This window comes from Simochromis diagramma, unplaced genomic scaffold (genome assembly GCF_900408965.1).
Source record: "Simochromis diagramma unplaced genomic scaffold, fSimDia1.1 OVJJ01000216.1, whole genome shotgun sequence".
Lineage (NCBI taxonomy): Eukaryota > Metazoa > Chordata > Actinopteri > Cichliformes > Cichlidae > Simochromis > Simochromis diagramma.
Window position 1 is genome coordinate 953,129 of NW_024386883.1, and position 19,596 is coordinate 972,724.

General features: G+C 41.9%; 2 protein-coding genes across 4 annotated transcripts; one reads left to right on the forward strand and one right to left on the reverse strand.

The window, feature by feature from the left end:
• The first annotated feature begins 2,127 nt into the window (after window positions 1–2,127).
• On the forward strand, window positions 2,128–13,114 carry slc12a9 (solute carrier family 12 member 9). 2 transcript variants are annotated; one of them, XM_040032820.1, is made up of 14 exons: window positions 2,128–2,404; window positions 4,148–4,385; window positions 4,501–4,635; window positions 4,753–4,890; window positions 5,008–5,310; window positions 5,412–5,519; window positions 7,636–7,747; window positions 7,824–7,981; window positions 8,067–8,149; window positions 8,229–8,353; window positions 9,446–9,638; window positions 9,738–9,912; window positions 10,893–11,039; window positions 11,135–13,114. In XM_040032820.1, exons 2-14 carry the CDS (start codon window positions 4,181–4,183, stop codon window positions 11,959–11,961), a joined length of 2,709 nt encoding a protein of 902 aa, XP_039888754.1. In that variant the 5' UTR covers window positions 2,128–2,404; window positions 4,148–4,180; the 3' UTR covers window positions 11,962–13,114. The 2 variants fall into 2 exon arrangements, with proteins under 2 accessions (XP_039888754.1, XP_039888755.1); XM_040032821.1 differs by lacking the exon at window positions 2,128–2,404 and adding an exon at window positions 2,459–3,006.
• Window positions 13,115–15,124: 2,010 nt separating this feature from the next.
• hsd20b2 (hydroxysteroid (20-beta) dehydrogenase 2) lies at window positions 15,125–18,843 on the reverse strand. 2 transcript variants are annotated; one of them, XM_040032682.1, is made up of 11 exons: window positions 18,594–18,843; window positions 17,607–17,653; window positions 17,034–17,109; window positions 16,847–16,957; window positions 16,688–16,755; window positions 16,538–16,582; window positions 16,403–16,437; window positions 16,230–16,311; window positions 16,028–16,093; window positions 15,782–15,931; window positions 15,125–15,697 (listed from the first exon to the last, which is right to left on the reverse strand). In XM_040032682.1, the coding sequence occupies exons 1-11, from the start codon at window positions 18,742–18,744 to the stop codon at window positions 15,584–15,586; spliced, it is 945 nt and encodes a 314-aa protein (XP_039888616.1). In that variant the 5' UTR covers window positions 18,745–18,843; the 3' UTR covers window positions 15,125–15,583. The 2 variants fall into 2 exon arrangements, with proteins under 2 accessions (XP_039888616.1, XP_039888615.1); XM_040032681.1 differs by lacking the exon at window positions 18,594–18,843 and having other exon boundaries at window positions 17,607–17,868.
• Window positions 18,844–19,596: the final 753 nt, after the last annotated feature.

Sequence of the window (19,596 nt, forward strand, 5' to 3'; positions counted from 1 at the left end):
GACAGCCACAGCTGATGCATTTCTGTTTATGTATGGACACAAAATTTATCACATATGCAGCTGCAAGACCATTTAAGACTTTAAATACAAACAGCGCTACTTTTTAATTCTTAATACACAGTGAGCCAGTGCAAGACTGTCAACCCTGCAGTAATATGGGGTAGTTTATAGATGAGCAAGAGACTAACTCTAATATAGAGTGCATTAAAGCTGAAAATCATGCTCATACCTTCCAGAATTGACAATTTTAAAAGAGATTTGAGTATTTATTTAGATTGTTCTGATAGGGCAACGCGTTAGCATTGTTCTCTTCCTTCTCTCACCCCAACCGGTCGCAGCAGATGGCCGCCCCTCCCTGAGCCTGGTTCTGCCGGAGGTTTCTTCCTGTTAAAAGGGAGTTTTTCCTTCCCACTGTTGCCAAAGTGCTTGCTCATAGGGGGTCATATGATTGTTGGGTTTTTTTTCTCTGTATCTATGAAGCGCCTTGAGGCGACTTATGTTGTGATTTGGCGCTATATAAATAAAATTGAATTGAATTGAATTGAAAATTCTCTCCAGGTCAGTGGGGTTAGGTTAAGTGGTGACTGCTTCTAAATTGCCCATAGGTGTGAATGTGAGTGTGAATGGTTTTTACCCTGCGCTTTAATAAAAGTAGTTACTTTGTAAATCAGAGTTCATATTCCCATCAAATTCGACAAGATTCCCAACACCGCTGGCTGAAATGCAGCCCCGAACCATGAGAGAGCCTCCACCGTGTTTTAGAGATGGCTGTGCATGCTTACTGTTGCACCTCTCTCCTGTCCTCGTCGTACATACAGATGATAACCTGAAGCCAAAAGTTTCAGATTAGGATTCATCACCCCATGAAAACTGTTGCCACTGATTTTTCAGTCCAGCTCTTGAATAATTTGGCATACCTGAGCTTTTCTCTGTGTTTTCCTTCCTTAAGAATGGCTTCTTGACAGCCACTGTCACTCACCCTTCTGATGATCTTTTAGATACTTTTCACCTGGTGAGGCTGTCTTAGGTCTGTCTTTTGTCTTCTACCTGTTCAATTTTCTCAGATTTTAGTGAGAACACATTGTACCCCATGCCAAGATATACAAAGCTTTTGACTAATAGTTTTTTGAGAATCACATTGGTTGGTGCAAATACTATTTTATGCCTATCAAACTCCATTATCTTTGGCATAAAAAAATAGATTCAGCTGAAGAAGCTTGAATAAACTGTGTGCTTTTGCACAAGGCTGATAGTAACAAAGTCCCAAAAGATATTCAAAATAGGTTCTTTGCTAAGTGTTCTGTTTTGAGTAAACACAACACTGGCTCATCCCTTGAGCTTGAATGATTCAAAGGTCAATGTTAAGTGGCTTAATAAACAACTGAAAATAAGGGGAAAAGCAGCCAGTGTCCAAAAAGAAAAAAATCTTTAAAAGGCCTTCAAAAAACCTGGAGAACCAATCAATACCTTAAAAAAAAAATAAAATAAATTACAAGACTTGGAAGCAAAAACGAAAGAAATGAGGGACAGCTCGAGACTTTTGCACAGCACTGCATGCACTAGAGCCTTCTGCAAACATCTGATCAGATGTTGATACTGCAGTAGTGCTTCCGAGGGCACATGCTGCATGACATTTCAGTCTGCAGGCTATGCACCCACCGACATTATGCAACTCCCGCACAAACGTTCTCGATTACATCGAGAAGTGGTTTGATTTCCTGGAGTTGAATGGATGGAGATGAACAGATTGATTTTCTTTGGGTTTTATTTTTGTTTTTAATCAAGAAAAACGCCATTATTTGACAGGTTTAGTCGGTGCCCATGTTTGACCAGTAAGTCCTCTTTGATATTTGGTGACCCCTGGAGGGAAGAAATGGCATTGCAGTCCAGGAAACAGATCGACCTATACTGTGTGCTAAATGAGCCGGTGCTCATACAGTACTCAGTACAGGCTGCTCAGAACAGACTGCGATCCAGAGTCATCACCTGCACTGTTCTACACTTATTTAAAGTGACTTATAAAGCCCTGGCGAGGCCACCAGTTGGGGGCGTGGTTTTCTCTGACAAGCAGTACCTTTCCTCATATTTGTAATGTTTTGCCCTCCCCTGTAGGCAGTCACATGAGCAGTGTCAGCTCTCCCGTGACACTTTTTAACAAATAACAGGGGGAACGAGGCGTGCCGCGGTAGTTGTATTATTATTGGGCAGCACATCTTTCGCAGCATCCAACTCTAGGGGAAGCTAATCTCGGTCAGCCAGCCCATTGCTTCCACATTTGTGAGTCTACTGCGCATCTGATGCGAGAGACTTCTCCACACAACTGATACAGGCTCAACCAAACACCCAGCTTCCAAACCAACAAAAGGAGTTCACAAGCAGGAAGTGGTTGAAAGTGTGCCGAGAGGTAAGGTTGACTCTGCTCGGTGTTTTAGCTGGGGGCGGGGGGAAGGCACATCACATCACGGGGCGCGTTTCGTGGCAAACATGTTTGATTTTGCCGATTGAATGACAGTTCAGGAGCATTTAGATCAGCTGTGTTGTTTACATTATGGCGGGATCAGCCGGCCCGAACTTCCTGACCGTCGGGCTTGGGGAGAAATTTACCCAAAATGCACCAGCACACACATAGTTAAGCTTTTGCCCCGATTTACCCTTCTCTGGAGATGTAAAGTTTTTATGCTCCAGTTGCTCCACCCTCATCCAACGTACATGTGACGGAAGCGGTGATTTATTTTACCTACCTACATGTTTATAAAAATAGGGTCCGGGGACCCAGGAGGGCCTATAATTCCCGATAGACTGAATCGTGGTTTTCGTCATCATCACCATTTATCATCGTAAACATCAGCACAGTGCGTCACTGACAGCATCTTGCAGAGCATGAGCCATAATGCCCGTTTCAGCATCAACTAGAATACAGGAACTCACAAACTGATGCATGTGGCTATCTCTGAATGCTTAACTTCCCTTTTTATAACCACCAAGAAGTCGTTTGTCATGATGGGGGTAAGCCTATGTAATTTACGAAAGACTTGCAACTAACACAAAACAAATAACAGCTGAGAAGCTCTGTGAATTCAAGTGCCTTTCTGACGCTTTCTTTAGTTTATGTCTCAAACGAGACAAAGGAAAACCTCATGTGAGCAGGTGACACCAATAAGTGTTTGCCCTTTTTTGTTGTTATCCTTGAGAAAGAGATCTAAATTAACTGTCTAATAACTAATCCAATATTTAACAGATAGTATCATTGACATAAATCAGTTGCTAGCTGGAACCCTCTATAATAATTTGGAGAAAATGTACCTGGCATGTTCAGTCAAGCTCCGTTGTGTATGACTTAGGTGGCAGTCTGGGTTTCCTATCATGTGATTTCTGTAGCTGAGCTAATAGCTTTCAGAAAGCTGCTCTGCTGGTTCAGTGATGAAAAATATCTCCTTGAGGAACAATTACAAAGCGAATGCTGAGAGGAACAAAACACGCAAGGCCACCTGGTTGCTGCTCAGCTGAGGTGGCTGCTGTTTTTTTCTCTCTCCTGTATGTCAAAACAGACAAGCAGCTGTGAATCAGGTGACTACAAATACCGACCTGAAGTGTGAGCAGGAACTTCATAATGAAGTCTGCTATAAACTTGGCCTGCAGATTCTTTCTGCAGCATGTGAGCGTTTGATCGTGATGATAAAGAAAAAACAAAAGTACTTACTTTTAAACCAGCTAATTCTCAGCTGGTGAAGAGTAACTACTTGATCAGGGCCTGTAAGTATTTATAAGACGTTCTAGGGCATTTGCTGTTGTTTCACATGATGATCACTTGTTTTTAGGAGGCACTGAAAGGGGCGAGGAGGCAAATTCTCAGCGTGATTTCAAAACTGTGTGAAAATGGAGTTCCTATTGACCGTGCCACGCCCTTTAGCCTGCAGGCTTTCATATGTCCAAGTCAACCAAAGGAGAATGGGAGATAAGTGAGAGATAAATTGGGCTTAACAAATGACAGCAATCTGTGTTGTGCACAAAGCAGACAGACAAGGTAGAAGTGACTCAGGCCATCAACTCCAAGTTCAGCTGCTGCCTACCTGAAGCAGATTAAACTCCGTAGAACTGCTTCAAAATGGTTTTAAAACGGTCTCTATTGGTTTCTTTTTTTCCACAGGAGTAGACTAAGCAGAACCTCTTCTCTGCAGCCATGTCAAACGAACGCACGCCCCTGATCACCTCAGGGGTGTGCGGTCTGAATGTGACTGCAGCGGTATGTGGCACGGATGCGGACCCCACCCAAGAATCCAGCTCCGGGACGCCAAATCAGAATCCTCGAAAATTGAACACGTTTTTCGGTGTTATGGTGCCAACCGTCCTCTCAATGTTCAGCATTGTGCTATTTCTGAGAACAGGTGAGAGGCGCATGTTTGAACAGATTAAAAAAAAAAAAGCCACGCTTGGCATGTTTTTAATGGCTCACGTCATTGTGCTGTAGTGACTCACGTGGTGTGATCTCCTTGTTTGCAGGGTTTGTGGTTGGTCATGCGGGCCTGTTGCAGGCTCTTTTGATGGTGGTTGTAGCCTACACCATCATATCTCTTACGATACTGTCCATCTGTGCTATTTCCACCAATGGTGCGATACAGGGCGGTGGAGCGTATTGTATCCTTACAGACCAAACTGTTTCAAACTCTTTTTTTTTTTTTTTTTTTTTTTTTTTTTAATCATCCTTTGCCACAGTTTCAGGTGAACCATAAGCCTTAACAAAAACACAATCAGACATGATAAGCCGGTCTCTGGGACCCGAGTTTGGAGGAAGTATTGGTTTAATGTTCTTTCTAGCAAAAATCTTTGCATGTGGAGGCTATGTTCTAGGTCTCGTAGAAGCCATACTTGATGTATTTGGTGCAGATCCTGGTAAGGTCCTACTCGTATTTTGTTTCACTATATATATATTTTTTCCATAAAATGATCTACTTCGTTTACTTCATCCCGTCCTGCATAAGTTTTCTGCCTGATTTTTTTTCTTTTTAGACTCCTCTGTGTCCACGGGCGTGCGGGTGCTTCCCCAGGGTTACTGGTACACAGTGTTGTATTCTTCAGTAATCCTTCTGCTGTGTCTGCTTGTGTGTCTGGTGGGCGCCCACATCTACTCCCGCACTGCCTTCGTCATCCTGCTGGTGGTCACTGTATCGCTGCTGTCCGTCTTCATCAGTTCTGTAGCAGTCAAACCTCAAGAATTCATCATTACCCACCACGGACCTGGCAACCAGACCCTCCATTACAACGCCAGCTACACTGGTTTCAGCGCCACCACACTGAAGAACAACCTGGGCCGTAAGTATAGATGGGCCACAAGTGTTAATGCTTGTAAGGACAGGGAAGCATCTATTTAAGGTCTTGCTGAGGTTCCTCTTTTTTTCCCCCTTTCTCTCTAGCTGGTTACTCGTTGGACTACAGCACCAACTCTGTCATGTCTTTTGCCACCGTGTTTGCGGTCATGTTCACCAGCTGCACAGGAATCATGGCTGGAGCCAACATGTCAGGTGAAAATTTGTTGGGGGTGACAGTGCTACTAGCAATATTTTTAAATACTTTCCTTTTTCTTAAACATTTACGTCTTTTTGATTATTTGAACGACATTTCAGAGGCAGATATTGCAGTTTCTACCAAAATCTAGTGGTAGATTTAAAAGCAGGACTTTCACTTCCTGTTATCGTTTCTTATATTATCTTGCGTTGCCGCAATACCCAAAAAATCTCTGTGGCTGTTTTCTCAAGGTCTCCTCATGGTGCATTATGCACTGCGCAGAGGTCTTGAGTCATCCCTCATTTCTTTATATTTTGTGAGGAAAGAATTTAAATGCATGGAGTAATTTATTGAAAAGTGCAAAGATACATGAAAACATGAGAGGAAAAGACAAAAACGGAGTCTAACAAGCTTGAAAGTCAATATTTGGTGTGTTCAACTTTATTCTTTAATGCACCCTGTCATGTCTTTAAGTAGTCTTCACTAATAGTTCTCCAGGCCTCTTGAAAGACATTCAAAGCTCGTCTTTGGATGTTGGCTGCTTTTTGTTCCATTTTCTGTCACAATGCTTCGATGCTGATCGTGCTCCACTGTGTGGTTTTTCTGTCCAGGTAGGTTTTTTTCTGCATTGGTAGTATGTTTGCAAACTGATGACATTCATAATTTCATCAATTTTAGCAAGGTCTCTGACACCACTGACTGAAATGGAGTGCAGAACCTTGACAGAGCCTCCACTGTGTTTCACAGATGGCTGTAAATATCCCTGACCTCCTCTATACATATTTCCTTTTCTCTTAAGAATTCCTTGATAGCCATCCTTTCACAGAGATTGTTTCTGATAAAGCTTCAGCGAACAGTTTATGGATCAACTGGTGGACGAGATTTATTTCTCAGTTCTCTGTCAGGCCTTAGCTGGACCTTTTCTCGTTTCTTAAGGGCATGACTTTCAGATAATATTGTGGATATTTTTTAAGACCTGGAAACAAGTGGACAAGTAGACGTTTGTTCTCCACTTGTCCAGGTTCCAAATAGTTTTTAAGGACACGCTGCACACTAAGCTGACATGTGTCAAGTTTTCAGCTGATAGCTCTTTGGGAATCATGTAAATATTTAAAAAATACTTTTTTGTACCTATCAAACTTTGTTATCTTTTCTTAAGAAATGGCAACAAATGATGTCTGTGAAGGTTCTCAGTCATCCAGGTCATCGTAATCTAAGGAGCTTGGAAAGAAAAGCGTCTGGACTTCTTTAAGTTGCTTGAAGGCGTGTCACCTCTCATCCGAGAAGCTTCTTCAGTTCTTAGGGTCAAATGGTGGAGAGTCCCAGATTTAAACCCAGTGGGAGTGTCCCCCCAAAGAGGGACAAAGGACCCCCTGATGATCCTCTACCTAATCACATGAGCCGAGGTGTGAAAACGGGTGTGGGTCACAATCAGCCAGGGTTTCGGGTGAGCTCATTGTGAAACCTGGGCCCACCCTATCATGTGATTCCCTGAGGTCAGATGGCCCAGGATGTGAGTGGGCGTTAAGGCGTCTAGGAAGGGTTCTCAAAACTGGATTATAGATGGCAGACAGTTGGTGTCGTAAACCACTGGGACTCTCCACCATTTGACCCTTAGAACTGAAGAAGCTTCTCGGATGAGAGGTGAAATGTCTTCAAGCAACTTAAAGAAGTCCAGACGCTTTTCTTTCCAAGCTCCTTAGACGGCAACAAATGATGTGTTTTTGCAACACGTTGCTGGTAACAAAGTGCCTAAAGGTACAATTTAAAATTGGTTCTTTGCTAAGTTGTCTGTTTTGTGTAAACGCAACACTGGTTCATCCCTTGAGTTAGGTGTCTTTTAGTTGTCGGTGTGAAGTGGCTTATGAAAGACCATCTTCTGGAGATGGTCAGGTGCAATTACTGGAGTGTAAATGAGTGAAGAAGCGGCCAATTCAAAACTTCAAAAGCTCTTTCGAAAGCCTGGAGAACTATTCCTTAAGACATAATAGTCTGGCTCCTTATCAGAGAAGTATAAAGAATCGGTGGTGGCTCAAGACCTTTGCACAATACTGTATGAACATGCAAAAATTGGTCTCACGTACATAAACATGCACTTCATGACAGCAGCTCTTACTCCACTCATCTCTGCAGGGGAGCTGAAGAATCCGAGTGTTGCAATCCCTAAAGGCACCATCATAGCCGTCAGTTACACTTTCATCGTCTACGTCCTGCTCTTCCTCATGATCAGCGCCACCTGCGACAGGTCGGAAATGGCTTATCAAATATAAATGACATACAAATAAGAAGTTTGAGTTATGATAACAAACATATTTCTTCAGGACCCTGTTGATTCAAGATTATGGCTTTTTGCAACGGATCAACTTATGGCCACCATTTGTCACTATTGGGATATACTGCGCCTCACTGTCAGCAGCGATGTGTGCCATGATAGGAGCGTCCCGTATCCTGCATGCTCTTGCTCTGGATCACCTCTTTGGTAAGGCTCATCCTTTTTTTTTTAAAATATTTTTTTTATACTTCTTATGGGATTAATTATGAAACTTTAATGGTTTTCCTCAAAGGCTTGCCATTAGCCCCAGCTGCCATCACATCAGCTTCAGGAAATCCTTGGGTGGCGGTGCTGTTCACCTGGGGCCTGACACAGGTGAGTTCCTGCAGCCCGCAGGTCCCTGTTTTTGAAATTGGAACTGGTTGACTAACCTGTAGTTTGTGGCTTGTTGCAGTGCGTGGTGTTTGCAGGGGAGCTCAATGCGATAGCAGGTTTGGTGACTGTTTTCTACTTACTTGCCTACGCTGCAGTTGACTTGGCCTGTTTGGCGCTTGAGTGGGCATCAGCTCCAAATTTCAGGTAATGAGCACAGACTGTATATTAAAAGATGGCTGTAGCCTCTAGATTAAAAAAAATGGAGCCAATGGACGAATGCTTTAAACTAGGATTTTTTTTTTTTAAAGGTTAACTCGTATGGACCCAAAGCCTTACTACTTGCATGATTAATCACCTCATTAAACACTTTTAAACACTTAAACTTTTGACTTAATGTGCAAGTTAGCATAGTGTTCATGTTATAAAATGTAGCCCTGTTTAGTGTAAAACAGCTGATAAAGCACTATATGTGTAAAAAGTTGCTACCACACTATCATGCTGTGCCCAGTGCTTTTTGATTCAGAGCCACACCTTGTTTGTGATGTCTAGTTTCAAAATATGCACATGTTAATGACTAAAATGCTTAACTCATGCTTAAGGTTTTAAATTCTGCAAAATGTCTTAAGTAGAGTCGTAATAAATACTGATCAACCAGTAGTGAAAGAACAATAAAAACTTGTGTGGTGTCTGCTGACCTCTGTCAGTGGCAACTCATTGTTGACATTGTGGAACCTACAATGTCGTCACATTAACAGACAACAGCAAGCTTCATCATATTAGCATGAATTCAGCAGGAGGATAAGTTGCAGTGAAGCTGCAGCAATAATGTGTCACTGCATTAACTGATTTTGGTTATAATCTGAATGGTTTCCAGCAAAAGTGAAAAACATTTTAGGTTCTCAAATGTGAGAACTTGTTGCTTTTCTGTATTATCGTGAGGTTATTGTTTAATTGTTAGGAGTCTGTGTTGACAAGAAAGATGTGATAGTAATTTTTCAAAAAACGTCTGACATTTTCAGAGAACAAATGGTTAATAGATTTGATTGTGACCGCAAAGCAGTTGAAAGCACTTAGTAACAGGACTGTAAATATCACAGCCCGAGAGCATTTTAGTCCTTCTGTGCCTACATTTAACATTGTGCTATGGTACCATGGAGTGTAATCAATTAATCAATCCTGGAAGGACATAAGAAAACACTTGTTCTGTGACACTACAAAAGCTAAACATATATTGCCATAAAAGTGATATCCATCCGCTCCTGCTGATCATGTCTTGTCTGTGTGTGTGTTTAACAGACCAACCTTCCAGCTCTTTTCCTGGCACACCTGCCTGCTGGGGATTGTGAGCTGTTTGGCCATGATGTTCGTCATCAATCCCGTGTACTCCTCGGGCAGCATCGTGCTCCTCCTACTGCTGCTGCTTTTCCTCCACTACAGATCGCCCACTAGCAGCTGGGGCTACATCAGCCAGGCTCTCATTTTCCACCAGGTTATCTGGACACAGTCACTCGCACTCATACACACAAAGTCCAGCATGCACTACAGTTTCTCAATAGTTTCGCTTCTCTTTATCCGCTCTGGTTTTTAGGTGCGCAAGTATCTGCTGATGCTGGATGTGAGGAAAGACCACGTGAAGTTCTGGAGGCCGCAGGTGTTGTTGATGGTGGCCAACCCCCGCTCTTCCAGCCAGCTCATCCTGTTTGTAAATCAGCTGAAGAAGGGAGGACTGTATGTGCTGGGTCATGTGCAGCTGGGAGATCTGGGTAATGCTCATTAGGTGGCGTGTTATGGCCGTCTGCAGCTAACAGTATTAAATTACTCTTATCGTTGTGGTTTTGCTTATGACTTAACTGAAGTTGCTGCTGCTGTTGTTTGAAGGCCTCAGATACTCACATTCAGTATCAGTTTTGCACTGTTTGGGTTCTGTGACTAATTCGTACCAAAGCATTTTGTTACCTGTAGTGCTGAAACATTGTATATTTATAGCTAAAACCTACCTTTTGATGTCCTGTGCCTGGAAAGCCTGACGCTATGAATCAACTTGCAGTCATCTGTAAGTTGTAGGATTCATATGAGCTCTGACAGGCCTACCTGATCACACATACCATCATGAAAAGTTTCCTCGTGGGGTCTTAATGTGCAGGAGCTTTTGCACTTGACTTTTTTCCTGTGGCACAGTAGCTTCAAACTGAGGGTTCAGATGGATAATTAGCTCCTTATTGATTTGGCCTTGCGGAACTACATTTCCTTTTTATTCAATCCTTAATCCATACTGCCACAATCCACTATCCTGCTGGGGCCTTTCTGTGTGGAGTCTGCATGTTCTCATGTTTGTGTGGGTTAGGTTTACTACAATGATTATTCTAAATTGCCCATAGGTGCAAATGTGAGTGTGAATGGTTGTCTGTCTCTATGTGCTAGCCCTGCGATAGCCTGGGGACCTGACCAGGGTTCGACTCATCCTGTGGCATCTTGGAGAGGCTCCAGCTGAGTTGCTCCAGATGTTTGAGTGTGGATGTGTGTGAATATCAGATAGAAAGCACTTAGACATAGAAAAACATGCTTTTATGAATGGGTGAATGAAACATGTTGCATAAAGCACTTTAAGTGCTTGAGCAGGACAGTGCTGTATAAGAACCAGTCCATTTACCACTCACCATTTCCTTGATGAAATTGCATCTATTAAATGAAGCTCTCAGCTTAGTTTTGGTGAATGTATTTTTCTGTCTACTCTGTGTTTTAGACACCTTGCCTTCAGATCCAGTCCAGCAGCAGTACAACTTTTGGATGAGCCTAGTTGATAAACTTGGGGTGAAGGCCTTTGTTGACCTGACACTCTCTCCTACTGTCAGACAGGGAACTCAGCATCTGCTTCGCATCACAGGCCTAGGTAAGCTCATTTTTGTCTCCTCGCTTTTCTGGTGATTACATTCAGTCCAGAGTGTGACGTTACTTTATGTGCTGACTCCTACATTCCTCTAAAAGGTGGCATGAAGCCCAACATGCTGATTTTGGGGTTCTATGACAGCTGCACTCCTGAGGACTTCCTCCTGCAGGACTCTGCCTTCTGCGACACAGCAGTGGAACGAGGCGGCGAGGATGAATTTAATTTTGGGGTTGACCTGCCTTCACTGCAGGCTCATTTCCCCCCCGTCCGGGATGCAGAGAGCCCGCGGTGGCTCGCACCAGAGGAATACGTTGGGATAATTTCTGACGCCATTAAAATGAACAAGAGCGTGTGCCTGGGTCGGTATTTCTTCCAGTTAGAGGGAGAAGATAAAGACAGCAAGGTCGACGGCTCGGAGCGGATTATAGACGTGTGGCCGCTCAACCTGCTCCAGCCGGGCAGCCGTGACTACGAGGACGTGTGCAGCCTCTTTCTGCTGCAGATGGCCTGCGTACTCAACATGTCCAACAAATGGCGGCATGCAAAAATGAGAATTTTCCTCAACGTGGGAACCGCTTCCAGCGACCAGGGATGGATGGTCAATGAAGAGACCTTTCGAGAGCTGCTGAGGAAGCTGAGGATCAGGGCGTCGATAAAGATCGTGCCGTGGGACTCTGTGGTGCAGCACCACACTCCCACCGCAGAGCCAGCACAAGCTCCGTCCAAGAGCTTCTTGTCAGCAGTGAACCACATGTTGATGGAGCACAGCTCGCAAGCTACCGTTCGCTTCCTGTATTTACCTCAACCTCCTTCACACCGCAGCCAGTCACAGGTGTTTCTAGCTCAGCTGGAAGCAGTGACCAATGAATTAGGTCCAACGCTTCTAATTCACGGCGTCACCCCAGTCACGTACACTGACCTCTGAGCATGTGCGGTGATGACTTTTTGTTATCGCAGTACGATTTGTCATTGAAATAGTGTCTTATCTCATTGTTCACTTAAATGCGATGGTCAAGTAGCACTTGAGGTCTTTCATTTAAATATGATATTTCCTTATTTTTATATACTTGAACTATTGAACTGGCTTCAACTGAACCAGGAACCGGGAGAATACTTTGCTTTTGTTGATACAACCTTCTTCTTGCATTATCTTCAGACCTGTCTAAACAAAAACAGGCCAAAGGCTCATAGTAACAAACGCGCACGTTGTTTTAAGCTGCGCGGGTTGCTCAGGGCATTACATATAGAATATATCTGCCTATAATTTCAGTGCTGAAATGCTGAGCTTTGGATTAACAAAAACAAGTGCAGAATAAATTCCTCTAGTTCAGTTTCTAAATGGCATTGTGTTCTTTTCGTTTGTACTGTTTTTTTGCTGCCTACTTTCGTTCCTTCGCTCTCATGTTTCTGCTGGTTGCTGGACCAAGAGATCCAAAGACTTCTTTTGTTTGGGACCCTGTTTCATTCAGATTTGTATTTATTTGTTTTTGTTGTTGTTTTACATGTCCTCATGCCAATTTATGAATTTTTTCCCCAGTGATATAAAAGGAATTGTTATAGTTTTGACATTAGAATGATACATTTGTTGCTATTATTTGTGTTTATTTAAAAAAAAAAAAAAAAAAAGTGGATTGGACTTGGTGCTAGCAGAGCAGACTCTAAAAGTATTTCAGAAAGGGTTATTCGGTTACGTTGGAGGTGATAAATAATGATAACAATAACGCTGAACAAATATATTTCATATAATCATATTTCAGTCTTTCATGGTGAGGATGACATTTCAGACCAGTAAAGACAAACAAGTTTTCATCACATTTTTACAAAATATTCAAGTAACCATATTTACAACATGAGATGTCACAACACACCGAGTTTGTTGTCACTGCTGAAAAAGCATCAGCGTGTTCTTGTTTGTGCTTGATGAGAACACTTTTGGACTCTTGCACTCTAATATTACTGAAATTACTGCCACAGGCACTGTCTGTTGTCATCCCTGGAGCTGTTACGTAAATTAATATTTTTGTTGTAACCACTTATGTGTTCAAACCACAGAATGTAATAAAAACAGATCAAATCTACATATCTGCCAGTTGTATTACTATTTTTTTTCTTTGCCTTCAGTGCAATTCTCACATCAGCAAAGTCATTCTCACTACTCTTACTGCAGAATAATTTACTCTGCCCACGTTAACTTTTCTCATTGTTTTTATACAGTGCTGTAGTTTTTCCACATACTTCACAGCTAAAGATAGAAGTTGTTGTGTTGATGCACTTTTCATCTTAATCTCATTAAAACACAGTTTGCACTCTTGATTGCTCACTTTCCTGATTACTGCATTAGTGTTTTTACTGTAATCCAGGGGTAGGCAACCTTTCTGATGACGAGTGCCATTTAAAATTTCCTCAGAAGTCAGTGTGCCATATGATTGCATTAGCAATAAATTTAATAACGCTCTATATTAACGGTTACACACTATATAGAACCACTATATAGAATTATATTTGTTCACAGATGAAACCAAAAAAAAAAGACACTTTTTATCCATAACAAGAACTCCATAACAGCAAATGAACTATACAACAGAAAATACAAATGCTATTTATGGTCTCCTCACAACAATGATAAGAAAAATAAATTGGGCCAATATGGCATGTTTGTTAATACAGAGACACACATGTTAATGTGATCTCTGGTCTCCCACTCAGAGACACAGGTCTCCGAGTGTCCAGCATTCAGACGGCTACTTGAGGACACTCATGTGAGAAAATCTGCTCACACAGATATGTAGAACCAAATACTGTCAATAAGGCCTCTGCAATGTTCTGAAGACAGTTAAACTTGTCAGGTAGTGATGTCCAGCAGGTGAAAATGCAAGCTCCATGAACACGCACAGCTATGGATTCCAGCTGCTTCGATGTTATATATATGATTTCTATACATTTTACATCAGATAAAAACTTTGGTTGTAAGCTTCAGATAATTATTTATTAAAAGCTAGACATTTTAAATGAGAATAAGAAAGTATTTCCTTGTGCCCCCCTTTCCCTGTTAATGCCCTACCTGGCCCCCTGGCAAAACTTTGCTAGACCCGCCCCTGCACAGTTACCAGCTGGATCCTGGTGTTATTTGTCTCTCAGAAACAGTTCATAACTTCCCTTCAACTCATTCATGTCACCTAAAAGGTAAACCTGTTTCTCCATCACCTGTTCAGCTCTGATGATTCAGTAAGGACATCTCCTGGTTTCATCTGCATGTTTCCCTCTCACCAGATATACAAACCGATATCATGACCAGCAGCTTTACAGCTGTGGCTCCAGCAAACATCAGCTGATACTAGAAAGTAATATTAAATAAATTCTAACAACAGCTGATCAAGCTTAAACGTGCTGCTGTTGTTTAGCGCGACATCCGGCGGTTTCCTCTTTCGGGCGCAAAGTTGGTGATAAACAAACGATCAGCGGATCATTGATCGTTTCATGATTGAAGTAGCAACAGGCGAGAGAGGGGGAGAGAATGAGAGAAGAAGAGGCAACTGTGCAGCGTAATGACAGAATAACTCCAGCTTTGTGTCTTTTTTTATTCAAGCTGAAGTCCGGGACAAACTGTTCCTTTTCACCTCAATACCAAACGCATAATATTTTCTCTGAATACGGGACGATTCAGTCTTTTTACAGGACGGTTGGCAACTCTACTAACTAACCTTATGAATAAAATAAAGTTCACTATTAGTACCATCTAAGCACCCACCCAGCTGTATAGAAACTCCGTCATGCTAGCTAGTACGCAGTAAGAGTTATTGTAACTGACTGTAAAAAGTCAGCAAAACGAAAATAAACTCCACCTAAACTTGGTTTATATCTGACCCAGATAGACTGCAGGTCATAACTTCTTACCTGAAGTTCAGTTCACCTGACACTCGGACCGGCGGCCGCCTGGGTCTCTCCTCCTGCCTCCCCTTTCTCTCATCCACCTGCTGGCCTCCACCACTTGCTAATGTTACTGAATCTGAGGAAGCACCACCACAGCCACCACCAAACAACTGAGTTATTTTTACACACCGACCAGCATCTGGCCAATCCACCACCTTTCATTGTTTATACAGTTACAAAAAAAAAAAAAAAGTCACCGGGCCACCGAGCAAATGCCCGGTATGCCTGACGGCCAGTCCAGCTATGGGCGTGGCATCAGTTATCCCTAGGGTTGCCAACCCCTGCTGTAATCAGTTTACTACTTTTTCATATTTGTATGAAAGAGCAATCAAACTCTCTCAGGGGTATGAAATAACCCTTTGATTGAAAGCAAACCAAGCCACATACAAAGTCACACAGATCACCTTTCATCCCTATTCTGAACGTCATCAGGTCATCTTGACCATGTCAACATGCCTAAGGTAAAACGGTGAAACCAGTTTGGTGTCTAAGGGTTAAAACAGTCGTGAATGGGTTTTATTCACCATAGAGTTGAAGTAATTCAGTAATATTTGAGTGATAATTTTCTCCTGCAGAAAAAAAACAACCTCAATATCAGTGCAGATGGAGTCACATGACTACTCCCCGTTTTCACCGGTCCAATCGTTTTTCTTGCATGAGCTTCGTAGTTTCCTAATGAGGAATGTCGACATCCGAAGACGGTCCGGCAAGAGCATTGTGAGAAGCGCATTCTGTAGGTTGTTGGAAAAGTGACATGTTAACGTATTGGAGGGGATCAATTCTAAGCTATAACAGTTTAGCACTTTATAACTGACCTGGACTGCGTGTGATAGACAGCCAGTGGTGCAGCTGGAGTGACCCACGGTGTTCAAAGCCTCACGAGCAAACGCTGTAGCGCTCTTCATGAAGCTGTTCACTTTCACATTTTTTGTCATGTTGGTGGACACCAGGAAGGGAGCCACACACTGAGGAGAGATTAAGGGAGCCAGAGTTATTTGGCTTTTAACTGGAAAAAATAAATAAATGAAATTTTGGAATTTGGCCAGAGTTGCACACTTTACCTGGACAGTAATTCCCTTTGACTTGTACTCTGCATGGAGACACTGAGAGAAGTATGTTACGAAAGTCTGGAATAAAGAAGAAAACAGACAAACCAACAAGTGAGCATCATCAAACCGTGTGCCAGTGAGAAAACATTACAGTGTGACGGGGTCAGCGTATATCTGAAACAATGAGTGCAAGTACGTCATACTGAAACAGCACCTTGGAGGCAGAGTAAAGCGTCAACAAAGGCTGTGGATGGACACCTGTCATAGACGAGATGTTGATGATCAGCCCCTTTCCTCTGGGTCAAAGATGGAAGGCAGACATCCATTACATCATCCCATACCTTGCTACCTAATAATCACTTTAAATTTGAATGTTTCTGTCTTTACCTTTTAACCATGTCTGGGAGAACCAGTCTGGTCATCTGAATTGAGACAACATAAACTCATTTAGGTATCAATCAGTGGTTATTTATTGGAGAAAGCTGTGAAAATTACTCAGAAATACCCACAAAGACCTCTCACCTGAGGGACTGACAGTATGTTACAGTTGATCACTTGAGTGATTTTCTGGTCAGAAAAACACAGAAAATGAAAAAAGGATTGTTATCAGAAGAAATATATTAAACAGTTCATTAACTTTAGATAATAACATTAAAACACGACAACGCTTACCTGTTCAGCATCCGGTATTTCCAGGAAATAGGCAAAACAGTCAGTACTGGTCATTCCCACATTGTTAACTATGTGGCATAAGGACATGCAAAATTAGCAGCTTCAGTAAGTAAGTATGTAAGAAAAAGGCAAGTTGGAAAGTAGGTGGGTATGTATTACCCAGAATTCCAATCTGCAGGCCTTGTAGTTCCTTGGCTATGGCAGGGTAGATACTGTAGCCATGTGTGAAGTCCACTGGGATGGTCTGAGTCTTTCTTCCATACACACCCTCTGACGAAAACAAACAATATATTTTTGATTATTTTGTCTCAATAGCCGCAGAAAGTAGTATTTTCCTTGAACTCACCGATTTCTCTGGCAACAGTTTGAAGCTTGTTATCACATCTGCTTATTAAAACAATATCCAGGCCTCTTCGTGCCAGCTGGAAGAGAAACAGAGAGAGTTTGTGGCTGTCACACAACAAGGAGACAAAGTCTGTCAAATTGTTTTATAATTCTGAACTTAAAAAACACATTTCTTGGTCTTGGAGTTTACTATCAACAATTTTATTAACTGTGAAAACTTATTTATAAGCTAGCTGTAAAATTGATAATTTTTCACATTGCGTGAACAAAAATATATATGCAAGAATGATTATCACATCAACAGCACATCATGAGGCGATATTAATTGCTGCATGACTACACACTACCTAAAACTCCATCGTAATAACGCAGTTACATTATAAGATACTGAAATTCACAACTTTCTGTTTTCCGTGAAAAGAAGTGACAAAAGTAACAAAAGAAAGTCTCGGCTACAAAATAGCTGTGTGTGTGTGTGTGTGTGTGTGTGTGTGTGTGTGTGTGTGTGTGTGTGTGTGTGTGTGTGTGTGTGTGTGGGAGAGAGAGCAATTGTTAAGGGGAGCTGATGACTCACCTCAGTGGCATAAGCTTTACCAATACCAGATGTGGCACCGGTGACAACTGCACAGAGGAGAAAGCAGAAAAACGTCAGATCAGTTTTATTTCTTTCAACACTCCTGTCAAACCCAGCAGGAGTTTTAAACATGGATTTGTTACGGACAAAGATAATGTGTTTTGCTTTCCTTATACAAAAATACATTTTTAAATGTGGATTCAAAGCAGAAACTTCCATTATTTCTGATCAGCAGTACGGCACAACCAGCATTACTGTGAATGTAGTGATAACCAACTAGTAAGATTGCTAGTTGACAGAGGATATCAAAAAGCAGAATAATAAAAATCAGTATCATCTGATAGGTTTACTGGAATAATAGCAGTCAAAACATGGGCAAAATTGTATCTATTAATGAAAAAGATCCAGTTACAGATTCTCGTGTAGAATTAGACTATTTTGTATTTAGTGCAGATAAACATATACCTCAAATGCAACTTTATTTGCATGCCTCATCTCAACGAGTCATTCCAAAGTAACAATGTAATTTTAGAAGCATTTAGGAGGAAATGTAACCAACACAAGAGTAAAAGTTGCAAGTGGAATGTAAGAATGTGATTTCAGAGTATTCAGCCTTGATTTAAATGAACGGAGTGCGGCAGCAGGTCTCTAGTTCTCTGAGAGTTTGCTTCAGATACGTGGAGCATTAAAATTAAACTCTTCTTCTCCTTGTTTAGTTTGTGCTCTGGGGATAGATAGACCTGTCCCAGATAAGCTTAGAGATTTGTGTGGCGGCCAACATAGCAGCAGATAACACATGTATTTTGACTGCAAACCAGTCAGTTCTATGTAAACCGAAGACACTGTGATGATCTGAGAGTTGGCATGATAAAAATGTTAAGAAAAGAGGTACCATGTCCAGGGCTTTGCAGTCCTGACCCTAAAACCGCCACAGCTGGCACTGCTACATTTGAAGAGTACGCTGTAATTCCTCTTCTTTAACCTTACCTGCCCATTGTCCGTATGTTCTCAAGTCCACTTGCCATTTTGATGATAAAACAAACTCTCTAAATCCACACCAACATCTCCAAGTGATTTTCAGAAGGTAGAAAGTCACAGTCATTCCTCCAATGATGGCCAGTAGGTCAGCAAACAACATCTTGTTGCAGAGCTCCTTTGCTTCTAGCTCAGAGTACAAAATGCCAAAGAAGTGGCTCAACTGCCAAACTTTGGGCAGTGAAAACTGTTTATCTGTAACACCCCTCCTCCTCCTCCACATTACTCCACCCCTGATTGAATGCTGCTGTCGTGAAAGGTGACCCTGCTGGACACATATGGCCCTAAACCTCCATTACAGACCACTTTTTGGAAGCACACCTAAGCTTTTGAGTCTTTACAGAGTTGTACACTATAATTTCACAATGATATTATTAAGAGTTTGTTCACTTAACATAAAAACATCAAGTTGCAGTTGATCGTAAGCATGCTAAACGACAAGGGAAAGCTCTTAGTTGTAACTGTCATGTCCGATGGCACAAAATGCAAAGTTTTTTGTTAAGATGTCTTTCAAACATGCTCCAGTTGTAGTGTTTCTGTTTTTTATTTTTGTCTTCAAGCCCAAGCTTACTTTCTCCAATATACAGCTCTTTCTGTAACCCGGGTCCTGTATGGTACGTATAAATGTCAGGATTTCCCTTTAACGCGCTGCAGGATGCAGCAGGTTCTAACAGCGATCACATGTGAATCTAATCGTCAAAAGCCTGGAAGTACGACTCATCAAATGGTGTCAGTGCAGATAAAAGCAATAACGTAGTTGTGACAGCTACTGACAGCTGATAAATCTCAGCTGCAGTTACAATCTGTCACCTTTTATTGTCAGTAGAAACAGTCCCATCCATTCATGCAACAACCAACGTCTGTACACTGATAAACTCAAAATGCTCTCGATAATTGTCTGAGCAACAATACATGTGATAGCCCATAAATGCTACACAAGCATATTTAGAGCTGT

What these genes read in the sequence shown, in the direction of transcription:
- hsd20b2 (XM_040032681.1), bottom strand. Translation starts at nt 17,825, where the DNA reads ATGGAAGTTTCTGCTTTGAATCCACATTTAAAAATGTATTTTTGTATA. An exon ending in AACTGTTGCCAGAGAAATCG is followed by an intron (nt 16,958 to 17,033) that starts GTGAGTTCAAGG and finishes TGTTTTCGTCAG; the next exon opens with AGGGTGTGTATGGAAGAAAG. An exon ending in CAAAGGGAATTACTGTCCAG is followed by an intron (nt 15,932 to 16,027) that starts GTAAAGTGTGCA and finishes ATCTCTCCTCAG; the next exon opens with TGTGTGGCTCCCTTCCTGGT.
- slc12a9 (XM_040032820.1), top strand. Translation starts at nt 4,181, where the DNA reads ATGTCAAACGAACGCACGCCCCTGATCACCTCAGGGGTGTGCGGTCTG. An exon ending in TGTATTTGGTGCAGATCCTG is followed by an intron (nt 4,891 to 5,007) that starts GTAAGGTCCTAC and finishes TTTTCTTTTTAG; the next exon opens with ACTCCTCTGTGTCCACGGGC. An exon ending in TGCTCTGGATCACCTCTTTG is followed by an intron (nt 7,982 to 8,066) that starts GTAAGGCTCATC and finishes TTTTCCTCAAAG; the next exon opens with GCTTGCCATTAGCCCCAGCT.